Source organism: Pseudorca crassidens, chromosome 20, assembly GCF_039906515.1.
Source record: "Pseudorca crassidens isolate mPseCra1 chromosome 20, mPseCra1.hap1, whole genome shotgun sequence".
Taxonomy (NCBI): domain Eukaryota; kingdom Metazoa; phylum Chordata; class Mammalia; order Artiodactyla; family Delphinidae; genus Pseudorca; species Pseudorca crassidens.
Genome location: NC_090315.1, coordinates 44,242,736 through 44,268,019, shown reverse-complemented (window position 1 = coordinate 44,268,019; position 25,284 = coordinate 44,242,736). Strand labels below are relative to the sequence as shown.

General features: G+C 43.2%; 1 protein-coding gene across 7 annotated transcripts in view; it reads right to left on the bottom strand.

Annotated features, from left to right (window-relative positions):
* The window catches only part of DUS2 (dihydrouridine synthase 2), a 41,231-nt gene that overhangs the window by 14,864 nt on the left and 1,083 nt on the right, over positions 1 to 25,284 (bottom strand). For 3 of the 7 annotated variants that reach the window (XM_067718595.1, XM_067718601.1, XM_067718596.1), the window contains exons 2-7: positions 24,372 to 24,448; positions 19,367 to 19,494; positions 8,179 to 8,224; positions 4,465 to 4,556; positions 3,601 to 3,644; positions 2,368 to 2,428 (exon numbers count right to left, since the gene is read on the bottom strand). In XM_067718595.1, coding sequence (XP_067574696.1) covers positions 2,368 to 2,428; positions 3,601 to 3,644; positions 4,465 to 4,556; positions 8,179 to 8,224; positions 19,367 to 19,492 — 369 coding nt within the window. In that variant the 5' untranslated portion in view covers positions 19,493 to 19,494; positions 24,372 to 24,448. Of the gene's footprint in view, positions 1 to 2,367; positions 2,429 to 3,600; positions 3,645 to 4,464; positions 4,557 to 8,178; positions 8,225 to 19,366; positions 19,495 to 21,005; positions 21,074 to 24,371; positions 24,449 to 25,284 lie in introns of all 7 variants that reach the window. The other 4 variants (XM_067718599.1, XM_067718600.1, XM_067718597.1 and 1 more) reach the window with 3 other exon arrangements.

Sequence of the window (25,284 nt, the reverse complement as noted above, 5' to 3'; positions counted from 1 at the left end):
CAATCGCCTGTGCCCACAACATCAGGGATCAGTTTGATGAATTCTAAGAGCCAGCACTCTGATCCCCTTAGCAAGACCCACAGATCTATCTAGAAGTGGGTTCTAAAAAATCATTTTTCAGGACTGCCCACTTCCTACCCAGGGTCTCAGTGCCTTAATAAACTAAACCCCACCATCTGCCAAGCCCTTAAAAAAACAATGGGTCATTCTTCCTTTGAAATGAGATCAAATGCGACTTCTTCCTATCCTACCGTCACTTGCTTGGATACCACCTCCGCCAGCAAAGCCACTCAGAGGCACACAACCTCCAAACCTTGTCCAGGCCCTGATCCCCTGCCAGCAACAATGGCCGGCCCACTCCTGAGCACCCAGACCAATGTCAAACTCTAACAAAAGCCCTAGCTAATGGAAGCAACAACCCCTGGAGTCACTTAAATCTCAGCATTAACACCAGGGGCTGTCTCTTAACGGTGTGATTACTGGTGATTTTATTGTTCTTTTTTGTACTTTTCTGTATTATCCAAGTCCTGGGCAATGGTATGAATTACTTTAATAAGTGGAGCAGGGGAGAATGTTAAAAATCTGAACCCATTAAGAGTGAGGTGAAGGGGAGAAAAACAAATCCAATAAATATATGCTGTCAAGTATATAGACTACGTACTAATGAATGCTCAAGGAATGTGCTCAGAAGGTTTAAATTCAGTTATTACAGTTTAATTTCATGTTTAAGAACTACACATTAGAACCAGAGAGAACCAGCGCAGACTGAGCCTGCATTTCAGAGGAGAACTAAAAGAACAGAGCTACTAGCCCTGGGCTACCTCCAGATACAAACCTTACAGGCCTTCAGGAAGCCCTGGCCACTCACCCTGACTCCGTCTGTTCTTCATCTAACACATGATTCAGCCCTTCCTTGTTGAATCACAGGATCTAAAATCCAGTCTCACTGCCCCTTCGACAACAATGGCTTTTCCAATTGGTATTTCCTTCCTTCCTCCCTTTCTGTTTAACTTCTTAACTTGCTTTTTAGAATAGGCAACATATTAAAAATCTTAAAGGTTCAAAAGGATAAAGAGTAAGAACTCTCCCTCCTTAGAAGGAGGGAAAACTATTCAATTAATTTTTTTAATATGACTTCGGTTTTTGAACCATGAGAAGAGAGCAGATATTCAGCTGGCATGTACTGGTACGGCACACTGGGAGGTATCTCTTCTGACTGGCTGCCAGTCTTTCCTCCCTCTACCCCCACCACTCACTCTGCCTCCCACTCCCAGTCCAATCATTTGCCAGCCAAATCCTATCAAAGTCTGCTCCAATTTGGCTTCTCTTGTCTCCATCCCTGGTCTCTCCTGTGGACCCAAAACACTCATCTCCGACATCTGTATCCTGACCTCTGGTCTCTTTCCACTTGAATACACTAGACACATGGCTTTCAGATTAGTATTTCTATTTATAGAATATATTTGGAAAGACACACAAGCAACTAGTAACATTGGTTTCCCCTGGGGGAAGAAACTAAGTTTCTGATCACAAGCCTTCTCTGTTCCAAAAAGATCAGAAGCATTTAAAATCAAAGTTCAGCTAATCTGGTCCCAACCAAGATTTTCAATCCTGTGTTCCTCTGCTTCCTCTTCACTACCCACTTCCCAACCCTCTAGTCAAATCAAGGTTCCCTGCCTCTACTTCACAATGGCCTCTGGGTCCCTGCTTGTGCCACTCCCTCTGCCTGCAGAGTCCCAAACCTCCTCATCAAGGACTACATTTCCCCACAGGATCCTGAGTTTAAGGGCTGCCCTTCTGCTGCTTTCTCTGAGCTCATAGCAGTCCTGTCTGGTCTCTTCTGATATGACAGTGGGGACACATGTATTGCATCCTCTATTTTTATTCATGAAAAAACAAAGCCCTGTTCACATTATTCTTTCTTTTAACATTTACATCATTTGTTTTATTACTTGGGCACAAGTGCTGTGTGTGTGTGTGTGTGTGTGTGTGTGTATTTATTTATGTATATATGTATATGTTTGTGTGCACATTGAAAATTTTTCCTGAACCATTTGAGGGTAATTACATATATCATAGCCCTTGACCCCTAAGTATTTCAGTGTGTATTTTCTAAGAATATGGATATTCTTACATAACCACAGAAGTTATCAACTTCATATATTTTCACTGATACAGTATTTTTAGCTAACCTACCATGGTCTATATTCCAATTTTGCCAGTTGATCTAATAATATCCTTTTGAGCATTTTGCCCATTAGTACAGGATCTAGTCCAGACTCAGGTACTGTACTTAGTCGTCACCTCTTGTCAGTCTCCTTTAATCTGCACCCTATATTTGTGAAGAGTATAACAAAATCAGTTTACCTTGGTGGAATACTCTTTAGGACAGCCCATGTTGACGTCGATACCAGCCACATCATTTTCTCTGGAAAAACATGAAGGAGGAAAGATAATAAATATTCAACTTGAGGGTAGGACATAAAGTCAAAGGTATGCATCTGTGCTCATGAAATTCTTAATGTTCCCTGGCCCTCTAAAACACACCTACCCTCAGAGACAGAAGCTGAAAAATCCTGTCTCTAAAATGTGCAACCGCCTGTCCTCCTGGGTAGAGCTCCAGAGGAAGAACATAACGTGCTCACACATGTAGGAAGGGCTAGTTGTAGAGGATTTTGCTAGTTCTGAGTTGTATCAGATAACTCGAATATCGAATGACAGCCACACTGCACTCCATCCCAGAGTTCCAGTTCTAACTGGGTAGTGAAAGCCATAATGCACAAAAGTGACATAAGCACAAAAGCCCTTTCCCAGAGCACTGGTTCTGGAGGAAGTGGAAGACTGTCTTTGCGTGCTAGGCTGCACAGCTGGCTTCCTCCAAACAAGTCTCAGATGTAGAAAGGACCCTTTCCTCATCATCTGCTACATACACAGTTACCAGTCTGTGACCAGCAGCAATGACTGCCCAAGCTCCTTCTCACCCTTGTTGTAATTAATAACAATAGCTAACAACTTACTAAACACTCACTACGTGCCACATACTGCAAAGACATTTACATGCATCATTTCATTTACCTTTCCCTATAACGCCAGAGGGAGGTGGTACTATTGGTATCATTTTATACATGAGGAAACTAAGTTCTCAATGAGGTTAAGTAACTTACCTAAGGTTACACAGTCAGCAGGTAGCAAAGCCAGAATTCCAACCCAGGTCTAAGTCTAAAGCCCCTCTCCTTAACCACATTACTCTCCTGCCTTCATTAATTTAGGAAACAGTAAGTCTTACCTACACTTCATGAGATTTAAAACCTCAGAGTTCATAGTCATGAGAGTCTCTGCAAAGGAAATCTCACAAATAAACACTAAAAAATAGGCTCCCACCCAGAGGTTCTCTGGAGCCCAGACACAGTGCGTTCACGTGAGTCCCAGGGCAGCCCTTGGATGCAACAAATAGAGGAGGGAACCTGAGGCTTTTAACCTGGAAACAGAAAGTAGTGGACTAGGAAGCAGGAGGGTGGTCACCGCCAAAGTCCCCAGGAACAGTAAGACCTCACAGCCCACAAGAGAAGCAAAGACAGTACCAAACAGGGAAGAACTTACACAAGCCTGGCCACAGCAAGAGCTCGCTCTGCGTCTGAAGTCCCCTGGGAACACAAGAGGCTATATCAACCACTGCCCTGATACAGGTCCATATGCATAGACAAACACACTCAGGCACGCTATGCACACACACAGACACACACACACATCAGCAAGTGAAGTCCAGCTGGCATTCTCTCAAACAGCTAGCCCACGGGACTAGCTCACTGTTGGAGGCCCAAAGTGGACCTGGAAGGCTGAGAAAATGTCATCAATGCTGGGAATACTTTCAAACATACAAAAAAGTTGGAAAAATTTTATAGTGAACATTCATATACCCACCACTTAGATTCTACAATTAACATTTTGCTATATTTGCTTTATCGTAAGGCTACTCATTGTTATCAATTTTTTACAAACCTAAACATCATTCAGGAAGTATTTCTGAAAAAATACCAAGAAATGCCCAAAGTGAGAGAAGAGAACTAGAGAATCACTACAATCCTAACACAAATCTTAACTACTCTTCAAGAAACTTAATTTCTTTTTATGGGAAATATATACAGATTACACAAAACAAAGACCATGATCTGAACAACCAATGCTAGGGAATAAAAATATACAAGTCATGCCAAATAGACAGTCCCTACAATGAAGGAAATTAAATTAAATTAAATTAAACTTGAGACTGGAGGCACGTAACAGACTGCTAATAGCTTAAACCATCTCCAACAGTGTAATCGCTCATGAGCAGATCTCTGAAAACCATTTAAAGCAGGGTCTTCAGGAAGACTGAAGGCCACTGTGCAATGGAGCCCAGGCGTGTAACACTGGCCCGGCACAAGGCGTGAGACGGGAAATGTGCTCTGTCCCGGGATATGGTACCATCTGGAAGACGACCCTGCTCTGCTCTCTTTCGCAGGTGCGGAAGACTACTCGGTCGTCAGGAGCAACAAAGTCGACTGTGCTGAGCGCCTCTGCAAGAAAAGACAAACACACAGGGCCACTCAGTGAAGAAGCAGGTTCAACCTCACCTAACCCCTGGAAGAAAACACAACAAAAGTATCACCTTGAAGGGAAAAACGGGATGCTAGAAGTACACTATACTTGAGAGAAATCAGGGTATACGTGGGAGACTTCTGAGGTGTTGATGATGGTCTATTCCCTGACCTAAGGATGGTGAGTTACATGGTCCCTCGCTTTACAGTTATTTATTAAACCGTGTGCTGTGTTTTATGCACTTTCTCTGCATGGTGTTTACATTTTGCAGTTTTTTTTTTGAGAAAAAGATTTTTTAATGAATTATTCATTGCTCTGGATTCCTTCTTTCTGCAATGTTTACTTTATTATGGAACCCTCAAAATAATACAAGATACAATATATTGTGAATATCTTTCTCATATATAATTGAGTTTTTTCCCACATTTCCTTCAGTCTATAAACCCAGAAATGACCTTTTTTAGAAGAAATTTTTCTGCTCAGCTAGAAGTGACCTCATGAATCTTTGGAATCATCTGTACTTTACATTTCTTTAAGAAAATTTTATTGGAGTATAGTCGGTTTACAATGTTGTGTTAGTTTCTGCTGTACAGCAAAGTAAATCAGTTATACATATACATACATCCACTCTTTTTTTAGATTCTTTTCCCATATAGGTCACTACAGAGTACTAAGTAGAGTTTCCTGTGCTATACAGTAGGTCCTTATTAGTTATCTATTTTATATATAGTAGTGTGTCTACGTCAATCCCGATCTCCCAATTTATCCCTCCCCCACCCCTTTCCCCCCTGGTAACCATAAGTGTTTTCTACATCTGTGACTCTATTTCTGTTTGGTAAATAAGTTCATTTGTATCATTTTTTTAGATTCCACATATAAGTGATATCATATAAGTGATAACATATGATATTTGTCTTTCTCTGTCTGACTTACTTCACTTAGTATGACAATCTCTTGGCCCACCCACGTTGCTGCAAATGACATTTCACAATGTTTTTAACATTGAAAAAAAAGATGTACAAAGATAAGAGGAACCTTATCTTTTTGCTTCAGATTTTGCCCAAATTTTCCCAGAAGATGTCACTCTGAAGTTCAGCAAAGTTGCTGTCCTTAATTACTTATCTATCATGTGCTAGGTACTGTGAGTGGAGACTTACGATATTACAGTTAATCCTCATTATTTGCAGTTGTGTATTTGCAAATTTGCCTGCTTGCTAAATTTATTTGTAACCCCCAAATCAACACTTGTGGTGTTTTCATGGTCATTCACAGACTGCAAAAAATTTCTGTCACCAATGCACACATTCCCAGCTGAGGTCAAACAAGGCAACATTCTGCCTTCTTGTTTCAGCTCTCATCCTGCAAACAAGTGTCTTTATGGTGGTATATTTAATGCCACTTTTTTTTTTGCATTTTTGTGCTTTTTGTTGGTGATCTCAATGTTTAAAATGGCCCCAATCATACTGCTGAAGTGCTATCTAGTGTTCCTAAGCATAAGAAAGTTGTGGTGTGCCTTACGGAGAAAATACATGTGTTAGACAAGCTTTATTCAGGCATGAAATCATAGTGCTGTTGGTTGTGACTTCGATGTTAATGAATTAACAGTATATGTTAAATAATGTGGCTTTAAACAGAAAGACACATAAAACAAGGTTATATATTGATCTGAAATACATAATGAAAGAGCGTGACCAGAGGCTTACAGGAACCTAACTCTGTATTTCCCCTAGGAACAATGGTTCTGTATTCGCTAATTTGGTGTTCTTAGCAACTTTATAGAACATAACTATTGCAAACAACAAGAATCTCTCATGCTTTTCATAATGAAGTTCTACAATAGGTCCTAACATTATTAGCTTTCAAAGATGACTATCACATGGAAGGGTCCAATGTGGCAGATGGGAGAATATGCCTATCTCAAAGGCTATTCTGAGAAATAAATGGGATCTTTAATGCACGTAAAGCACTTCCATAAAGGGAAGCTGTTATTATCATCCCAGCAACAAACAGATTAGAAGGTTAAAAAGGTGGGGTAACGGCACTGACATGTTGGGAGAGGTAATCGAAGTGATCACCAACAGCAGAGACTTCTCATGAATGACAGTAAGCAGTCTGTGAGAAGAACGACAAAAACTGAGTGTGTTTATACTATGCTTTTCTGTTTAACATCAAAATATTGAAACCCCTGTTAAAGCACTGGCGAAATCAATTCTGGCACAGTCATCTATAGGTATTGACATGGGAAAATGTCCTAATAGAAAAGTAAGTGGCAGGGACTTCCAGGGCAGTCCACTGGTTGGGACTCTGCGCTTCCACTGCAGGGGGCATGGGTTCGATCCCTGGTCGGGGAACTAGGATCCCGTGTACCATGCAGTGCGGCCAAAGAAAAGAAGAGAAAAGTAAGTGGCAAAACGTGTATCATGATCCCAAGTGTGTGTGTGTATAGGGAAGAGAGTATATATAAACATGTCATATTTTTATACACACACTTTATGAAATGTGTAAAAAGTACATGTTAATTCTCCTTGTGATTACTCTTCAAGTATGGGATTATGGGGGATTTTCATTTTTTAGGTTATATACATCTATAACACTGAATTTTTCATAACACAAAGAAAATATAAATCTAAAACAAAAGACAAAATTGACAAAAGTTCTAGTGAACTTATATTAAGATTTCACAAGCGTGTATACTTTTCAAAAACCTCAAACAATACTACAACTCTCATCAAAGCAGAATCAGCCTCATCAATAAAGTATAAGCAAAACCACAACTCAGCACAACCACTTCCATTTGCAAAGGTCTTACATGTCCTTTATCTTATTTGATCCTCACTCCAACCCTGTAATTTAAGTAAAGCAGGGATTATAATTTTCCTTTTACAGCTAAAGGAACTGAGGCAGAGAGGTCAAGTGACTTGCCCAAGGTCACAGTTAGCGAGAGGCAGAGCCAGGATCAGTGCTGAAGCCATCATGACCCCAAAGGTCCCTCCTGTACTATGAAACCTGGTGATTTATATGTCAGCAAGCCTGTGGGTAGAAGGCATTCTCAGCCTGTTTCACATCTGGCTATTTGTCATGGTCTCTGGAGAGCAGTGACTACTCTCAAGAGAGCGTGTGGGGACTTCCCTGGTGGCGCAGTGGTTAAGAATACACCTGCCAATGCAGGGGACATGGGTTCACGCCCTGGTCCAGGAAGATCCCACATGCTGCGGAGCAACTAAGCCCGTGTGCCACAACTACTGAGCCCACATGCTGCAACTACTGAAGCCTGTGCGCCTAGAGCCTGTGCTCTGCAACAAGAGAAGCCACCTCAATGAGAAGCCTGCGCGCTGCAACGAAGAGTAGCCCCCACTCGCTGCAACTAGAGGAAGCCCATGCTCAGCAATGAAGACCCAAGGCAGCCAAAAATTAATTAATTAATTACTTTTTTAAAAATTGGCTTATAATCAATGTATCTTTAAAAAAAAGAGAGCATGTGATCCACAAAATTACACAGGTAAGGAGCACCCTGGAGGTAACTGACAGGCAAGGGCAGTGGTAGCACAGTTTGGGCATGACTGGGCACACACACAGTCCTGGGACCACAGCTGCACTCACCATTGACAACTCTCTTGCACTGAAGCATCTTGAGGTCAATCAGCTCCTGCAGAGGAATCAGAGGGCACATGTCAGTCCTGGACACATAGGTCCTGGGCATAGTGGGGAAGACCTTCATCACACACCTGATGGGGGCTACTTTGCCTGTCACCCTACTACCAACATCAAATCATGGCTTTGGGGACATGTAGTGCTGTCCTCCCCAACCAAGCATGGCAAGCATGGGCCTAAGTGAGCTCCCCTCCATCAGCTGCTCTTCTCAGGGACCTTGCAGAGTCTCGGGCCTAGAAGGATTGAGCCACTCAGGGTATCAGAGATCAGACAATAGCCTAGGATGTGGACACCTGGACTTTTCTCACCTACTAGTCTCAGCTCTAGCCCATCCTCTCAAAGAACCTCCCACCTCATCCATATGCAAATGGCAAGATGAAGGGCTCCCAGGAAACGTCTAAGGACAAAAGTGGGGCCAATGAACAGAAGCACAGGGAGGAAGATTTGAGATTGACACCGGAAAGAAAAGTCTAAAACCCCTATTCAACCTGGGTCACACTATGTGGAAATGAAAGGGGTGAGCTCCTCAGCTCTGGAGATATTCAAAGACTAAGGAAAGAAAGGAAAAAGGGAGTTCTTCAAAACCAGGATCATAAAAAACAAAAGGAAATTCAAGTCTCCTAAAGGGTTGACATTCTCTACCTCTTGGTGGGAGACAAGGCTGCTCTGCTTTGTTCAGTGATCATTTCAATAGATGTGGAAGACAGATCTGAAGAGCCAGGAACCTGTCACACTGCCCAGAAGCTCCTGCCCAGGGGTTCTGGGAGACCAGAAGAAGATAGAAAGAAACTCAGCCCTGGAACTCATCGCCATACTGACTCCCTATAAGCCTCAGCAAGTCACAACCCCAGCCAAGTGAGCACAATGGCCTTTGCTCCCTCATGGGAGCATTTAGGGCTAAAGTGGCCAAAGGTGTCCTATGGCATCCATGGGGCTCCCCCCAGCATATCCACCATCCAGGTTAATACATGCTTTATGGGACTTCCCTGGTGGCGCAGTGGTTAAGACTCAAGCTCCCAATGCAGGGGGCCCGGCAAGCCACAACTAAGGAGCCCGCCTGCCACAACTAAGACCTGGTGCGACCAAATAAATAAATAAATAAAATATATATTTTAAAAGAATTTAAAAAAAAAAGCATGCTCTAGGTACTTCTGTGGCTATTCTCTCTATGCTGCATCCAGGTCATCAAGTATCTGACACTCACCAGGCCTGACCACACAAATCACCACCACCAAGCAGTATGGATGCACGGTTGGCATCCAAGCCCCAAGAATCAGTGTGGTGTCCCAAGGGACGGACAGACCCCAACACAGAGCCTCTGTAGGCAGTGATCCTGGTTGCAGGGGCAGGCAAGAAAGCAGGTGGACAAGTGGGCAGCACTGAGTGGCCTGTGCTTATAAAAAGAAGGTTTGCAGCCAGGCTGAGCTTCGGCTAAGAACAAGCAGGGGAAAGTGAGGCAAAACCTTGCTGGGCCCCCACCCCTGCCAGCAGTAACTTGTCCTCCTTGGGATTCCTCAAACCCCCTGCCCAGTCTACCTTCACAGCCTGACCACTTCCTCTTTGTATGCTAGTTACAGATGCACCTGTCATACCTTTACCATTAGACAACAAACGCCCTGAGGAAGGTTCTCGCTTCACATAAAGGTGGGCTTTGAGGACGCTGACCAGGTCCTCCTCAGGGCCCCAGGAGGAGGAGTCGAGGCAAAATGGCCCTTGAATGGTCTTATTTTCTTTTCTGTCTCCCCACTACACTGAAAGAGACTTTGGGACCTGGACACAGTCTCATTCATCTTTGCATCACTAGCACCTAGCACGTTGCTAGTGCTCACTGAACATCTGCTGGAGCCACTTCAATGCCTTACATGCAAGCAGATGCTCACCTGGTTGTTAAGTGGAGAAATTAAATTGTCATCAATAAAACCACACATGTGCCTGCTCACCCACACACCAACACTATTGTTTACCAATTTTATTCATTTTAGTTAGCTCTTTGGTTATAGAGTAGAACCTCACAGGTTTTTTTTCACTGCATTTCCTTAATTGGTGAAAACAAACATTGTTTTTCCACGTGGTAGAGTGTATCATCCAGGCATCTTCCTACCAAACTGCCTTTTACATCTATACAAGTTGTGCAGAAAAAAAACTATCTTTTGTCAAATTGGATGTTATTTTTCTGTCTCAATTATCACAAATATTTTTCCTTTATCAATATTACTTCCTCAATTTTTATCATACATATCATTTTATTTCTAAAGAAGAGACAACTCCAATTTTGCCACAAACAATGCCTTCTAGTTCCCAAATCTATCTCCATCACAGTTAAGAATATAATTATAGGGTTCCCCTGGTGGTACAGTGGTTACGAATCCACCTGCCAATGCAGGAGACATGGGTTTGAGCCCTGGTCCGGGAAGATCCCACATGCCGCGGAGCAGCTAAGCCTGTGTGCCACAACTACTAAGCCTGTGCTCTAGAGCCCACGAACCACAACTACTGAGCCATGTGCCACAACTACTGCAGCCCACGTGCCTAGAGCCCATGCTCCGCAACAAGAGAAGCCACAGCAATAACCCCACGCACCACAATGAAGAGTGGCCCCCGCTCGCCACAACTAGAGAAAAGCCCGTGTGCAGCAACGAAGACCCAATGCAGCCAAAAATAAATAAATAAATTTATTTAAGAAAAAGCATATAATTTTGATTGGTTTTTCTCTTCCTTTTAAAACTAATTTGCTTTTTAACTTACCTGAAAATTAAGGCCCTTTCTAAGTCACTTTTTATTCATATGGCTACCCAATGTTTGAACAGCATTTAATTTTAAACTGCCTTATTATATACGGGCTTATTCTTCCTTGTCTGTCACATGTTATGTTCCTATTACATCCTGCTGCCTTCATCTCCTCCATTCCACTTGGCTTGCTTTCTCTATCTGAGCTGATCTTGCTTATCATCAGTGTCTCTCCATTCTACCTTTCCATCCCCATCTCTGACCTATCTTCATAGTCTTTTAACCTCCAGTTTGGTTAAAGAATCTTTGGTATATCTCTGTTTTCAGAAACACAAATAAACTCAGATTGACAAACTGTGTGACTGCCCACTCAAAAAAAAAAAAATCACTGCCAAAATGAATAATGGGAGTTGCAAAAGGAGAGAAGGGATAGAATAAATATTTGAAGAAATAATGGCAGAAAATTTCCCAAATTTGATGAAAAATATTAATCTACACATCCAAGAAACTCAACAAACTCCAAGTAGAATAAACTTAAAAGAGATCCACACCTAGACACATCACAATCAAACAGCTGAAAATCAAAGACAAAGAGATAATCTTGAAAGCAGCAAGAGAGAAGTGACTTACCATGTACAAGGGATTCTCAATAAGACTAACAACTGATTTTTCATGAGAAACAATGACAGCCAGAAACCAAGGAGGTGATTCACTAAAAACTATAAAATATTGTTTAAAGAAATTAAAGGAGATTTAAATAAATGAAAAGATATCCGGACTTCCCTGGTGGTACAGTGGTTAAGACTCCACGCTCCCAATGCAGGGGGCCCGGGTTCGATCCCTAGTCAGGCAACTAGATCCTGCACGCCACAATTAAAGATCCCGGATGCCACAATGAAGATCCCCTGTGCCGCACTAAGACCCGGCACAGTCAACTACATAAATAAATAAATATTATTTTTAAAAAAAGACATATCATGTTCAACGACTGGAAGATTTAATATTGTTAAGATAGCAATATTCCCCAAACTGATCTGTAGATTCAACACAAACCCCATCAGAATCCTAGCTGCCATTTTTGCAGAAATTGACAAGATGATCCTAAAATTCATATGGAACCTAGAATAGACAAAACAATCTTGAAATAGAAGAATAAAGTTGGAGGATTCACACTTCCTAATCTCAAAACCCACTAGCAAACTATAATAATCAAGATGTATGGTACTGGCATAAGGATAGACACATAGACCAATGGAATAGATTTGAGAGTCCAGATACAAACAAAAACATCTATGACCAACTGATTTTTGACAAGAGTATCAAGACAATTTATTGGGGAAAGAACTGTCTTTTTAACAGGTGCTGGGACAACTGGATATCTACATGCAAGAAAATGAATTTTGATCCCTACCTCATAATGTACACAAAAATTAACTAAAAAAAAAATTAACTCAAAATGCATCCAAGACCGAAGTGTAAGAGCCAAAACTATAAAATTCATAGAAGAAAATCTAAGTATAAATCTTTGTGGCCTTAGATTAAGCAATAATTTCTTAGAGATGATACCAAAAGCACAAACAACAAAGGAAAAAATTAGGTAAATTGGACTTCATTAAAATTAAAAATTTTTGCATTGATGCAAAAAAATTTTGCATCAAAGGATACTATCAATAAATTGAATCAGGGACTTCCCTGGTGGTGCAGTGGTTGAGAATCCACCTGCCAACAAAGGGGACATGGGTTCTATCCCTGGTCCGGGGAGATCCCACATGCCACAGAACTGCTGAGCCCACGCACCACAACTGCTGAGGCCCGTGCACCTAGAGCCCATGCTCCACAACAAGAAAAGCTGCCACAGTGGGAGGCCCACACACTGCAACGAAGAACCAATGCAGCCACACACACACAAAAAAAAACAAAGTGAATCAACTATACTTAAATAAAATTTTAAAAAATAAAACTAAAGTCTTTTAAAAAAAATAAAGTGGAAAAGACGATCCACAGAATGGGAGAAAATATTTGCAAATCATATATCTGATAAAGGTCTAGTATCCAGAATATATAAAGAACTCTTACAACTCTTAGAATAAAAAGACAAATAACTCAATTTAAAAATAGGCATAGCATAAAAAGAAACGAAATTGAGTTATCTATAGTGAGGTGGATGGACCTAGAGTCTGTCATACAGAGTGAAGTCAGAGAGAGAAAAACAAATACCATGGCTAAAATATATATATGGAATCTAAAAAAAAAATGGTCTGATGACCCTAGGGGCAGTACAGGAATAAAGACGCAGGCGTAGAGAATGGACTTGAGGACACAGGGAGGGGGAAGGGTAAGCTGGGAAGAAGTGAGAGAGTGGCATTGACATATATATACACTACCAAATGTAAAATAGCTAGCTAGTGGGAAGCAGCTGCATAGCACAGGGAGATCAGCTCAGTGCTTTGTGACCACCTAGAGGGGTGGGATAGGGAGGGTGGGAGGGAGACACAAGAGGGAGGAGATATGGGGATATATGTATACATATAGCTGATTCACTTTGTTATACAGCAGAAACTAACACACCATTGTAAAGCAATTATACTCCAATAAAGATGTTAAAAAAAAAAAGATATACTGATGGCCAAGAAGCATATAAAAACATGCTCAACAACACTAATCTTCAGAGAAATGCAAATCAAAACCACAATGAGCTATCACTTCATACCCATTAGCATGGGTACTATCAAAAAAAAGAGAAAATAGCAAGTGTTGGCAAAGATTTTAGAAATTGTGGACTGCTGGTGGGATTGTAAAATGGCGCAAAAGACAGGGAAAACAGTATGGAAGTTCCTCAAAAAATGAAAGTATCCTACTTCTGGGTATATATACATATATATATATATATATATATACACATATATATATATATATATATATACATATATATATATATATATCCCAAAGAATTGAAAGCTGGATCTCAAAGGAGTATCTGCACACCTACATTCACAACACTATTCAAAATAGCCAAGAGATAGAAGCAACCCAAATGTCCATCGACAGATGAATGGATAAGCAAAAGGTAGTATACATATTACATAATATGATATTATTCAGCCTAAAAATGGAAAGAAATCCTGTTACATAGTACAACATGGATGAACCTTGAGGATATTATGCTAAGTGAAATAAGCCAGTCACAAAAAGACAAATATTGCATATTTCCACTTACATAAAAGGTAGCTAAAGTATTCAAATTCATAGAAACAGAAAGTAGAACGGTGGTTACCAGGGGCTGTGGGGAGGGGAGTTGTTGTTTAATGGGCATAGAGTTTCAGTTTTGCAAGATGAAAAAGTTCTAGAGATCTGTTTCACAACTACTGAACTGTACACTTAAAAACGGTTAATATGGTAAAATTTGTTATGTGTTTTTTGCCACACAAAAAAATTTAAGTACCCATTTTGGTAATCATAGTCTCTTAAGAATATTGCCTTCTCCCTTCATCCTGCCTATTAAAAGGTAGGTGTCCTCTCATGTCTGGGCCACTGGAGTCCTGTTGTTTTTGGTTTTTTGTTTTTATTTAATTTTTATTTGAGTGTAGTTGATTTACAATGTTGTGTTAGTTTCTGCTGTACAGCAAAGTGAATCAGTTATACATATACATATACCCACTATTTTTTAGATTCTTTTCACATATAGGTCATTACAGAGTATTGAGTAGAGTTCCCTGTGCTATACAGTAGGTTCTTATTAGTTATCTATTTTATAAATAGTAGTGTGTATATGTCAATCCCAATCTCTCAATTTATCCCCCTCTCTTTCCCCCAGGTAACCATAAATTTGTTTTGTACATCTGTGACTCTATTTCTGTTTTGTAAATAAGTCCATTTGTACCATTTTTTTAGATTCCACATATAAGTGATATCATATGATATTTGTCTTTCTCTGTCTAATTTACTTCACTCACTATGACAATCCATGGTCTGTCCATCCATTGTTCTTATAAAAAGGAATAGGGGGCTTCCCTGGTGGCGCAGTGGTTAAGAATCCACCTGCCAGTGCAGGGGACACGGGTTCGAGCCCTGGTCCAGGAAGATCCCACATGCCACGAATCAACTAAGCCCGTGAGCCACAACTACTAAGCCTGCGCTCCAGAACCCACGAGGCACAAATACTGAAGCCCGCGTGCCTAGAGCCCGTGCTCCGCAACAAGAGAAGCCACCGCAATGGGAAGCCCATGCACCACAATGAAGAGTAGCCCCCACTCTCCACAACTAGAGAAAGCCCGCACACAGCAATGAAGACCCAACGCAGCCAAAAATAAAACAAATAAAATAAATAAATTTTTTAAAAAAAGGAATAGTTAAGTGACATCTGATGAACCCCTAGAAAACTCCGTCAATAGGGCAGACCTTGGTGGGGAATCAGACTACTGCTCCCTTAACCTTTGCTGAGCTGGTTCATCCTTTCTTCACCTCCAACTGCTGAGGGTTCTGCAGGCGTTTTAAGGAGGTGCCTGTATGCCTGGTATGCCCTAGGTCCTACACGAGGTCCTGAGAGGTGGATGGTGTGGTTTGACGATCTAACCCACAGATGGGTCACCTCAGGGGAACATAGTAAGTTCATCTACACAGCTGGCCTGCAGAGCAACTCTGGGTCCACCAGGGGGCACCAGGCGCCATGTTGTGCCTTTCCCAGTACTCAGGGCCCAGTTCCCAGAGACCCACTCACCACAGGCAGGGGCCAGTTGGCCTGCCCACCGGCCTCTGCTCCACAGCAGCTAGGTCTGGGTAAAGGGCCTAGGTCTCTTCTGGCAGAGGTCCCTTAATTTGTTCATAAGCTATATTGACTCTCCCAGAGCAAGTGCTCATCAAACATACAAAGGGTTTTAATCAGTATTTACTCTGCTCCAAACTCAAGAAGAGCCCTGGAAGAATGGATTAGTCACAATCATGAGGAAAACCAAGCTTTGACCAATTAGGAGAGTCACATTCTGAAGTCACCGCATAAATCCTGGGACCATGACTTCCCAAGTGCTTGAAAACAACCCTAAGAATTCTCAACAAAGCAGCTGATGAAGCATCCGGAATCTGCGGGTCAGCTCTGTTTCTCACTACCCAGCTTCCGTGACCTCATCACAGACTGATTCCCCCAGGGCTATAAACATATAGTGGCTGTCTAGAGCAGACACCGTGCTGTCATACACTCACTCACTTCCATCCTGGTGTTTCACTCCACAGTATCTCCAGGTGAATACAACTCCACCCTCTGGGGTCCCAGAAAAATGCTGCTCGCATAGCAAAAGTGAAGGCCAAGGAGGCTGAATATGTCAATGGAGGCACTACTGCCTTTTCCTCAATTTTAGCAACCCTCAGAATCTTGCCCCAGAATAAGTTTGAGCCCAGGTGAGCTGATGCTTTAAAGGCCTGAAGGCTTTACCACCACTTGGTCTAAGAGAAGAAACCAGCAGGATGGCCACCACAGAGACATAAATGAATCTGAAAATAAAGGGTTAGCACTCAATGGACCCACTCTTACTTTTCGTGACAGCACAAGATTAGGGAGAGTAGGGACATGAAGGGTCATCAGACTAAGCAAATAATTGATGGAGACAGTATGCGAAGCACAGGTACAGAGAAGAGGGACACTATACATCCCGGGCCTTGAAGCAACCATGCGGGGGCTACAGCTGGACAGAGATGGAGTTGGGGCAGCAGGGAGGAAGCAGGGGGCTTCATCCTTGAGTCTGAGTCATCCCACAGAACCCTATTGGTAAACATGGACTAAGTGGATGAAGAACTATCATGCACCCTCTGTCCTTGGGTAGAGGAGAATCACAAGTAATGAAAGGTAACAGCTGTTCTCTCGGATTTCATCTTTTTGGTTCCCAAGACCTCAGAATCTGAGTCCCTGATTCATCATAGTTCCTCCTCCCAATCCCCTTCCAAATCCAAGAGGTTTTTTCTGGAGGCCAAGGAGAGTGCTGGCCAGGAAAGGCTATACCTATCCCATGGCTGACCACCCTGGGGCCAGAGTGTAGGCTCAAGGGTTGAGTGACCAGATGAATATGCTCAGCACACTACCACATTCCTCTGGGACTGGCCCCTGGGAACAGGCTCCTCCCTGCCGTAGGCATGTTCTGGCAGCCTGGAAGATTTATGGATGTACACTAACAGCCCATTTCACATGTTTGGGACCTCCTCACCTCTACCTCGACAAACCACTTAAAAGTCAGGTCTTGGGTCTCTGTGACCCTAAACTCTGGAAAATCCCTTTCTGACTCCCACCTTTGGACAACACACACTCCCTCCTTCCCATTTCACCTTGTCAGCACCCTAGATGCCTCTGCCCCTGCCCTGCTGTAGATACTGGCATGCCAATCCCTGCCATGGGCATCCCCCTGCCAGGCTTCTCAAGCTCTCCTTCCTATAAAGCTGCAAACCAGTATCACTGTGCACACCTGCCTGCCAGGCACATCTCCCAGTGCCCATTCCCCATGGGAATAGGACCAAAACACCTTCACTTCCTTTCCTCAGGTCCCTAGCCCACACTTGCCACCCTCATTTCCAACAGAAGACTGACTTCCTACATCTTGTAAAACAAGTCTCTCAGGCAACACCCCTCAGTTTCCCTCCCTTTCATCATCTTCACCCTCTCCTCCTTGCCCTATCTCAGTGGAAGGCAGGTCCTACCACCTCGTCAAGAATCCTGTCCCCTCCAAGACCTGGCCCTACAAATCCCCCTAATGCCCCAAATCTTCAGGCCTCCCCTCATTGTTAAGCCCTTCTTCCTACGCTACAAACAAGCAAGTTACCAACAAACAACTCCATTCACCCATCTTCCTTCACCTGCAGCTATACACTTCCTCCCTTCACCTCTTGAATTTCTGGGGGGTAGTCAGCAGACTTATTTCTACTTCCTCATTTTGCTGCTTACTCCTCAATCCATTAACCCCTCAAGTGTTCACATCTATGTGCCACAGCTGTCCCCTAATCAGGTAATTTTCTTTTTCAAAATTTATTTATTATTTTTTTATTTATTTATTTTGGATGCACTGGGTCTTAGCTGCGGCACACGGGATCTTCATTGCAGCATGCAGGCTTCTTAGTTGAGGCATGCAGACTCTTAGTTGTGGCATGCCTGCGGGATCTAGTTCCCTGACCAGGGATCAAACCCAGGCCCCCTGCATTGGGAGTGCGGAGTCTTACCCACTGGACCACCAGGGAAGTCCCTACACCAGTGTCTTTCTTTTCAATTAAACTTTTTTTTCTTTAATATTTATTTATTTATTTTGGCTGCACCAGGTCTCATTTGCGGCATGCGGGATCTTCGTTTCGGTGTGTTTAGTTGCAGCATGCGGTATGTTTAGCTGCGGCATGCGGGCTCTTAGTTGTGGCATGCAGGCTTCTTAGTTTAGCATGCGAACTCTTAGTTGCGGCATGCATGTGGGATCTAGTTCACCGACCAGGGATTGAACCCGGGCCCCCTGCATTGGGAGCGCAAAGTCTTAACCACTGGACTACCAGGGAAGACCCTACACCAGTGGCTTTCTTTTCAATTAAACTTTTTATTTTGAGATAATTGGAGGTTCACATGCAATTGTAAGAATGTGAGATTCTATGTACCCATTGCCCAATTTCTCCTCATGGTAACATCTTGCAAAACCGTAGTACAATATCGCAACCAGGATGTTGACACAGAATAGTTCTACCACCACAAGGATTCCCTGTGTTTCCCTTTTATAGCCACAGTCCTCACCCCACCGCTGGTGGCTCTTAAAGATGGAAATATCAGAAGCACTGGGGTAGTTTCTCTAACCTCTCACACCAACTAGAGGGACATATCAGGATTGGGGATTGCGGGGGAAGCTGCCCAGATAATTCTGATGCATGCCAAACTGAGAACCACTGCTCCCAGTCCCTACCCAATATCAGCTACTCCTGTAACTCTATTTTTCCTAGAAGATGCTTTCTAAACCTGGGTCTCAAGTCTTAATATTCTCCACAGCAGCCGGCCAGTAGCTGGTCCACTAGCTACTACCACCAGAAAATCCTATGGTTCCCAAAAGCAACCCCATCCAGCTTCCCTGGCCTGAATCTGGTCCTTTTCCTCCTCTTCCTGATCTTGAGTTCACTCATTCATGTACTGAATGTGTATTAACTCCTATGGGGGCCACAGCAGTGACCTGACACGATGCTCATCTAGCCACCTGGCCCAGGTGTCCCACAATGCCTCCGTGCTGCCCAGGCTCCTGGTCCTCAGCAGGGCTCACAGGACTCCTGCGTGTTTGTGTTCTGCTGCCTTCAGTGAGCACCTGTGAAGGGAGAGCCCATTCTGCCTCCTCTGACTCCTGACCGCTCCCACCCACAGATGGGGAGGCTGCACCTGTGGAAGAGCTCTCCGGGAAGATCAGGAGCCCCTTACCTCACAGTACACAATGTCCGCTCCATAGTCCAGGGCCAGCAGCCGCATTGGGAGAGTCCCTACCCGAACCATAGGGGCTAAGATGAGTTTGTTGTGGTAGCACAGAGAGAGGCTGTTCACAATCATTCCTAAAGAAAGAGAGTCAGAAATTCAAATGAAGAAAATCTCTTCTGTTATCCAGAGAAGGCTTTCCTTCTTCTTTCCAACACATAGTATTTGGTTTTCCTTTTCTTTTATCGTAAAAATAATGCATGCTCATTTATGCATCCAACAAATATTTATTAAGTGTCTACTCTGTACCAGTCACTGTCCTAGTCTTTGGGGATACATTAGAGAAGAAAACAGACAAAGATTCCTACTCTGGTAGAGCTTTCATTCCAGTGGGGAAAAAGGCAAAAACAATAAGCATAATAAATAAATTACATAGTATGATGGAAAATTGATAGTGCTATAGAGTAAAAAAAAGCAGGGAGAAAGGAGATTGAAAACTGCAGATGGGTTAAAATTTTTTTCCAGTTTCATTGAGATAAAATTAACATACGATATTGTATTAGTTTAAGCTGTACAACATAAAGATTTCACATATGTATATATCACCAAATGATTACCACAATAAGTTTAGACAATATCTATCACCTCACATAATTTTTTTCTCATCATGAGAACCTTCAAGATCTACTCTCTTTGCAACTTTCAGGATACAATACAGTATTACCGGGACTTCCGCGGTGGCACAGTGGTTAAGAATCTGCCTGCCAGTGCAGGGAACACGGGTTCGATCCCTAGTCTGGGAAGATCCCACATGCCGCGGAGCAACTAAGCCCGTGCACCACAACTACTGAGCCTGCGCTCTAGAGCCCGCGAGCCACAACTACTGAAACCCGCGCACCTAGAGCTGGTGCTTCGCAACAAGAGAAGCCACCACAATGAGAAGCCTGCGCACCGCAGCGAAGAGGAGCCCCCGCTCACCGCAACTAGAGAAAGCCCACGTGCAGCAACGAAGACCCAACACAGCCAAAAATAAACAAATAAATAAATAAATAAAATTTAAAAAGAAACAATACAGTATTGTTAACCATAGTTGCCATGCTGTACGTTACATCCCAGAATGTATTTGTCTTGTAACTGGAAGTTTGTATCCTCTGACCACCTTCACCCATTTCCCCCCCACCTCATCCCCAAAGGTTAAAATTTTAAATAGAGAAGCCCAGATAAGCTTCAATGAGAAGATGACATCTGAGCAGAGATTTGAGTTAGCCAAGTTGGTATCTAGTGGAAGAGTGCACAGGAGAAGGGCCAGTGCAAAGACCCTGGGGCAGGAGCTTGTCTGGTGTGTTAGAGAACAGGAAGGAGGCCACTGTGGTTGCAGCACAGAAAGGAGAAGAGAGTAATGGAAGTCAGATACACAATGGATGGAGAGCAGTAAGCAGATAGGACACAGTGGTCAGACCCCGAATGGCCTTGTAGGACGCTCTGCGGGCTTTGTTAGCTCTTCATGATAGGAGCCAGTGAAGGGTTTTAAGGAGAGGAGTGGCATGACTGATCACATTCCCCATTATCACGGTGACTGCTGTATGAAAAACAGACTGTGGGGGCCACGGTAGACACAGGCGGATCAGTTAGAAGGCTCTTCACTCACCGATGTCAGAGATGATGGTGGCTCAGGACAGAGAGATAGCAGGGGAGGTGGTGAGAAGTGGTCACATTCTAAAAATATTTTAAAGGTAGAGCAACAGGAGTAAATCGAAGAAAATCAAAATCCCATGTCCCAGAGATAACTGTTAATTTATTTATTCTAAGCAAACATGGTCCCCTCTAAAAACCACAAAGCTTGCTAACTAACTTTTTACTCCTCAGCCTACTCCGGCCTGGCCTCCCCCTCTGCCACTCTCCCAAAACTGCTCTGATTAAAGTCACCAATTACCTCGAAGTTGCTCAATCTACGAGACACTGACCTGTCCTCAATCTTGTTTTGCTAGCAGCACATGGCATGGTTGAGCCTCCCCTCTTCCTTGATCTCTCTCCTCCCTGGGTTCGTCGACCACACACTCTCCCAGTTTTTCTCTCTACCCCTGCTTTTCAGTCTCTTTTGCTGGTTTCACCTCCTCCCCTCACAGGTTGAGGTTGCTCCTTAGTCGTGGGCCCTCTTCCCTTCTAATTTCACACATCCTCCCTCACAAATTTATTCACTCCCATGGTTTAAAATAGTGGCCATGATCATCTCCAAAGGCATCCCAACCTCACACCAACTGCTCAAAACACATCCCCACTGGGATGTCTTAAGGGCATCTTCTACTCAACATGTAGAAAACAAAGCCTTGATCTTCCCTCCTAAGCCTTGTCCTCTGTCTCCAATTATTTATTCAACAGACACTTACTGAGCCCCTAAGATATGTCAAGCACTGGTAGGCACTAAAGATAAAATGATGAAAGGGATACTTACAAATATGTTATAGAAAGGGAACTTACAAATATGTGTGAAATTAAAACTGTGTATGGTGCTATGAAGGAGCAGTTACATAAGGCTGTGGGAGTCTATGTCAGCAGGAAAGAGACTCATGGGGGTTGAGGAGGGCCTCCCTTAAGAAATAATCTCTGGGGACTTCCCTGGTGGTGCAGTGGTTCAGAATCTGCCTGCCAGCACTATTTACAATAGCCAGGACATGGAAGCAACCTAAGTGTCCATCGACAGACGAATAGATAAAGAAGATGTGGCACATATATACAATGGAATATTACTCAGCCATAAAAAGAAACGAAACTGAGTTATTTGTAGCGAGGTGGATAGACCTAGAGCCTGTCATACAGAGTGAAGTAAGTCAGAAAGAGAAAAACAAATACCGTATGCTAACACATATATATGGAATCTAAAAAAAAAAAATGGTTCTAATGAACCTAGGGGCAGGACAGGAATAAAGACGCAGACACAGAGAATGGACTTGAGGACACGGGAAGGGGGAAGGGTAAGCTGGGATGAAGTAAGAGAGTAGCATTGACATATATATACTACCAAATGTAAAATAGCTAGCAAGTGGGAAGCAGCTGCATAGCACAGGGAGATCAGCTCAGTGCCTTGTGACCACCTAGAGGGGTAGGATCAGGAGGGTGGGAGGGAGACGCAAGAGGGAGGGGATATAGGGATATACGCATGCATATAACTGATTCACTTTGTTATACAGCAGAAACTAACACACCATTGTAAAGCAATTATACTCCAATAAAGATGTTTTAAAAAAACAAACAATCCGCCTGCCAATGCAGGAGACACGGGTTTGCTCCCTGGTCCGGGAAGATCCCACATGCCGCAGAGCAACTAAGCCCGCAAGCCACCACTACTGAGCCCGCGTGCCACAACTACTGAAGCCCGCACGCATAGAGCCCATGCTCCGCAACAAGAGAAGCCACTGCAGTGAGAAGCCCGTGCACCGCAGCGAAGAGTAGCCCCTGCTCGCCGCAACTACAGAAAGCCCACGCGCGGCAACGAAGACCCAACGCAACCAAAAATTAATTAATTAATCAATTAATTAAAACTTATATTAAAAAAAGAAAGAAAAGAAAGAAAAAATCTCTGCTGGGAATTCCCCAGTGGTCCAGTGGTTAGGACCCTGTGCCTCCAGTTCAGGGGGCCTGGGTTCAATCCCTGGTTGGGGAACTAAGATCCTGCAAGCTGGCGTCACAGCCCAAATAAAAATGAAATAAAATAAAATATAATAAAAGAAAACAAGAAAGAATCTCTGATTCAAGGTCTAAAGGGTGAGAAGGTGTTTATCAGGTCAATATGTGGGGAGAAAATTTTTCCCGTTTCAGTAAGTAGCACCTCCATTTATCCAATTACACATCCTTAACCCACATTCCCCACATCCAATTCATCACTATCTCCTATTCACCTCCAAGCCATCACTAACCTTCCAAATATGACTCTAACCTGCCTGCTTTACTCCATCTGCAAGGCCACCACTGTGCACAAAGCCAGCCTCCTAATGAGTCTCCCCAAATCTACTCCTGCCCCCTCCTATCCATTCTCTTACAATAGCCAGTATGGTGTCTGAAAAAGGCATCTCTGCTAACACCACTTCTCTGTTTATACCCTGCAATGCCTTCCCACCAAGTTTAGGATAAATCCCAAACAGATGATGGACTGGAGGTTGAAAGACAAGAAGGAGGTAGGGTGTTAGGTTAGAAAGAGGGATAAAGGGTCTAGGCAAACAGCGAAAAGGGCTGAAAAGAAAATGATCAGCACTTGTACAACAGTCCTGATGCAGGCAGGAAAATGCAGGAATAGTGAAGGAATACCAATAGCCACTTTTTATTTCTGCAATGCCTTTGCAATTCCCAAAGTGCTTCATTTATAACTGTGATTCTCAAACCTAGCTGTACATTAGAATCATCTGGAGAGATTTAAAAAACTACCAATGGCCAGGCCTCACCCCAAGCCAATTAAATCAGAATATACAGTTCACTAGGGCAGGAATTTTGTCTGTTTTGTTCACTGTCCATATGAAAAGTACCTGGCACATACATGGTGCTCAGAAAATATTTACTAAATGAATAAATGAATGAAGGAATGTACCACTATCACCTGAGATCCAAGGAAGAATTCTTCTCAAACCTTAGGGAGTAAGCAGGCAACGTCAGTTACCATGGCAGCCCTGGGAAAAACATTACTGAGTGACACTAACACTCCCAGGAGCCTACATTTGTTTCCACAATAAGTAAACCTTTCTCATTTCTAAAGTACTATACTGTGAAATATGCATCTCAGTAACAACTAGAGGTTACTCAATGTCTGCTGTGAGCAGGAGGAAAAGAGAAGGGCCTTACACAGTAACTAAAGCAATGACAAGAAGAAACTAGGGGCCATGGGCAGAGACAGACAGGTTCAGACAGGCTCCAATCGCTATGACATTCTGAGGTGATCACATTGTAAGGGCTCAAGCATGAGAAAGCAGCCACTAACCAGCTACCCTGTCTCAAATATTTGGAGAAAGTCAATGCAAATACATACCTATGTATTATTCTTTTCTGATAATTCTTTCAGTATATCCCTTCTGGCTTTGTGCAAAGCGATTCTTTGTTTTGTACCTGAAAAATGAGTGGCACATGTAAACAGGTGAAACATGTCAGAGCAGACATCCAAGGAGCTCTTCAGCTAACGAAATGAGGAGCTCTGAGTTCTGGGAAAGAATCGTAAAAGTAGTGTAGAATCACAATATCTTAGAGCATCCTTTATATCAACTCCCCTCTATCATATCACCAATCAGTGGTCATCAGCCTATACATGAACTTTGCAGAGACAGAAAACCCAGCACTCTCTAGACAGATCTAGGCATTTCTAGTTGCTACAGCAGTCTATATCAAATTCAGAATCTGACTCCCTGTCAAGCATCAGTCCCAGTCTGCCTTCTGGAATGGTACACCCCATGGCACACCTCATCTCTTTTCCATCTGGCACATTTTCCAAACACATGAGGACAATTTTGTTCTTCCTAAAGTCCTCTTCTCCCACGTCACCCTCCTAAATCACTCCTTCCTGTGTTTATAACTTTCAGGAGCCCCCAAGGTTTTCTCATCCCAAGGACATGACAACCACGGCATCAGTGTGCCTGCTACACATTCTGGGAAAGGGGCAGGGCCACACAAGAATCTGGCAAATGTGACTGACCACCTGAAGTGAGAGTACATGTGACAACCTCAGCCTCTCTTCAGTCCTCAGCCTCTATCCAAGGTTTCTCCAAAGCACACTATTGACATTTGGGGCCAGATAATTCTTTGGGGTGGTGGGGAGGGCTGTCCTATGCCTTGTACGATATGTAGTAGCATCCTGGCCTCTACCCACTAGAGGCCTGCAGCACCCCACCCGACCCCACGGATGTGACAAAGAAAAATGTCTCCAGCCATTGTCAAATGTCCTGGGGGAA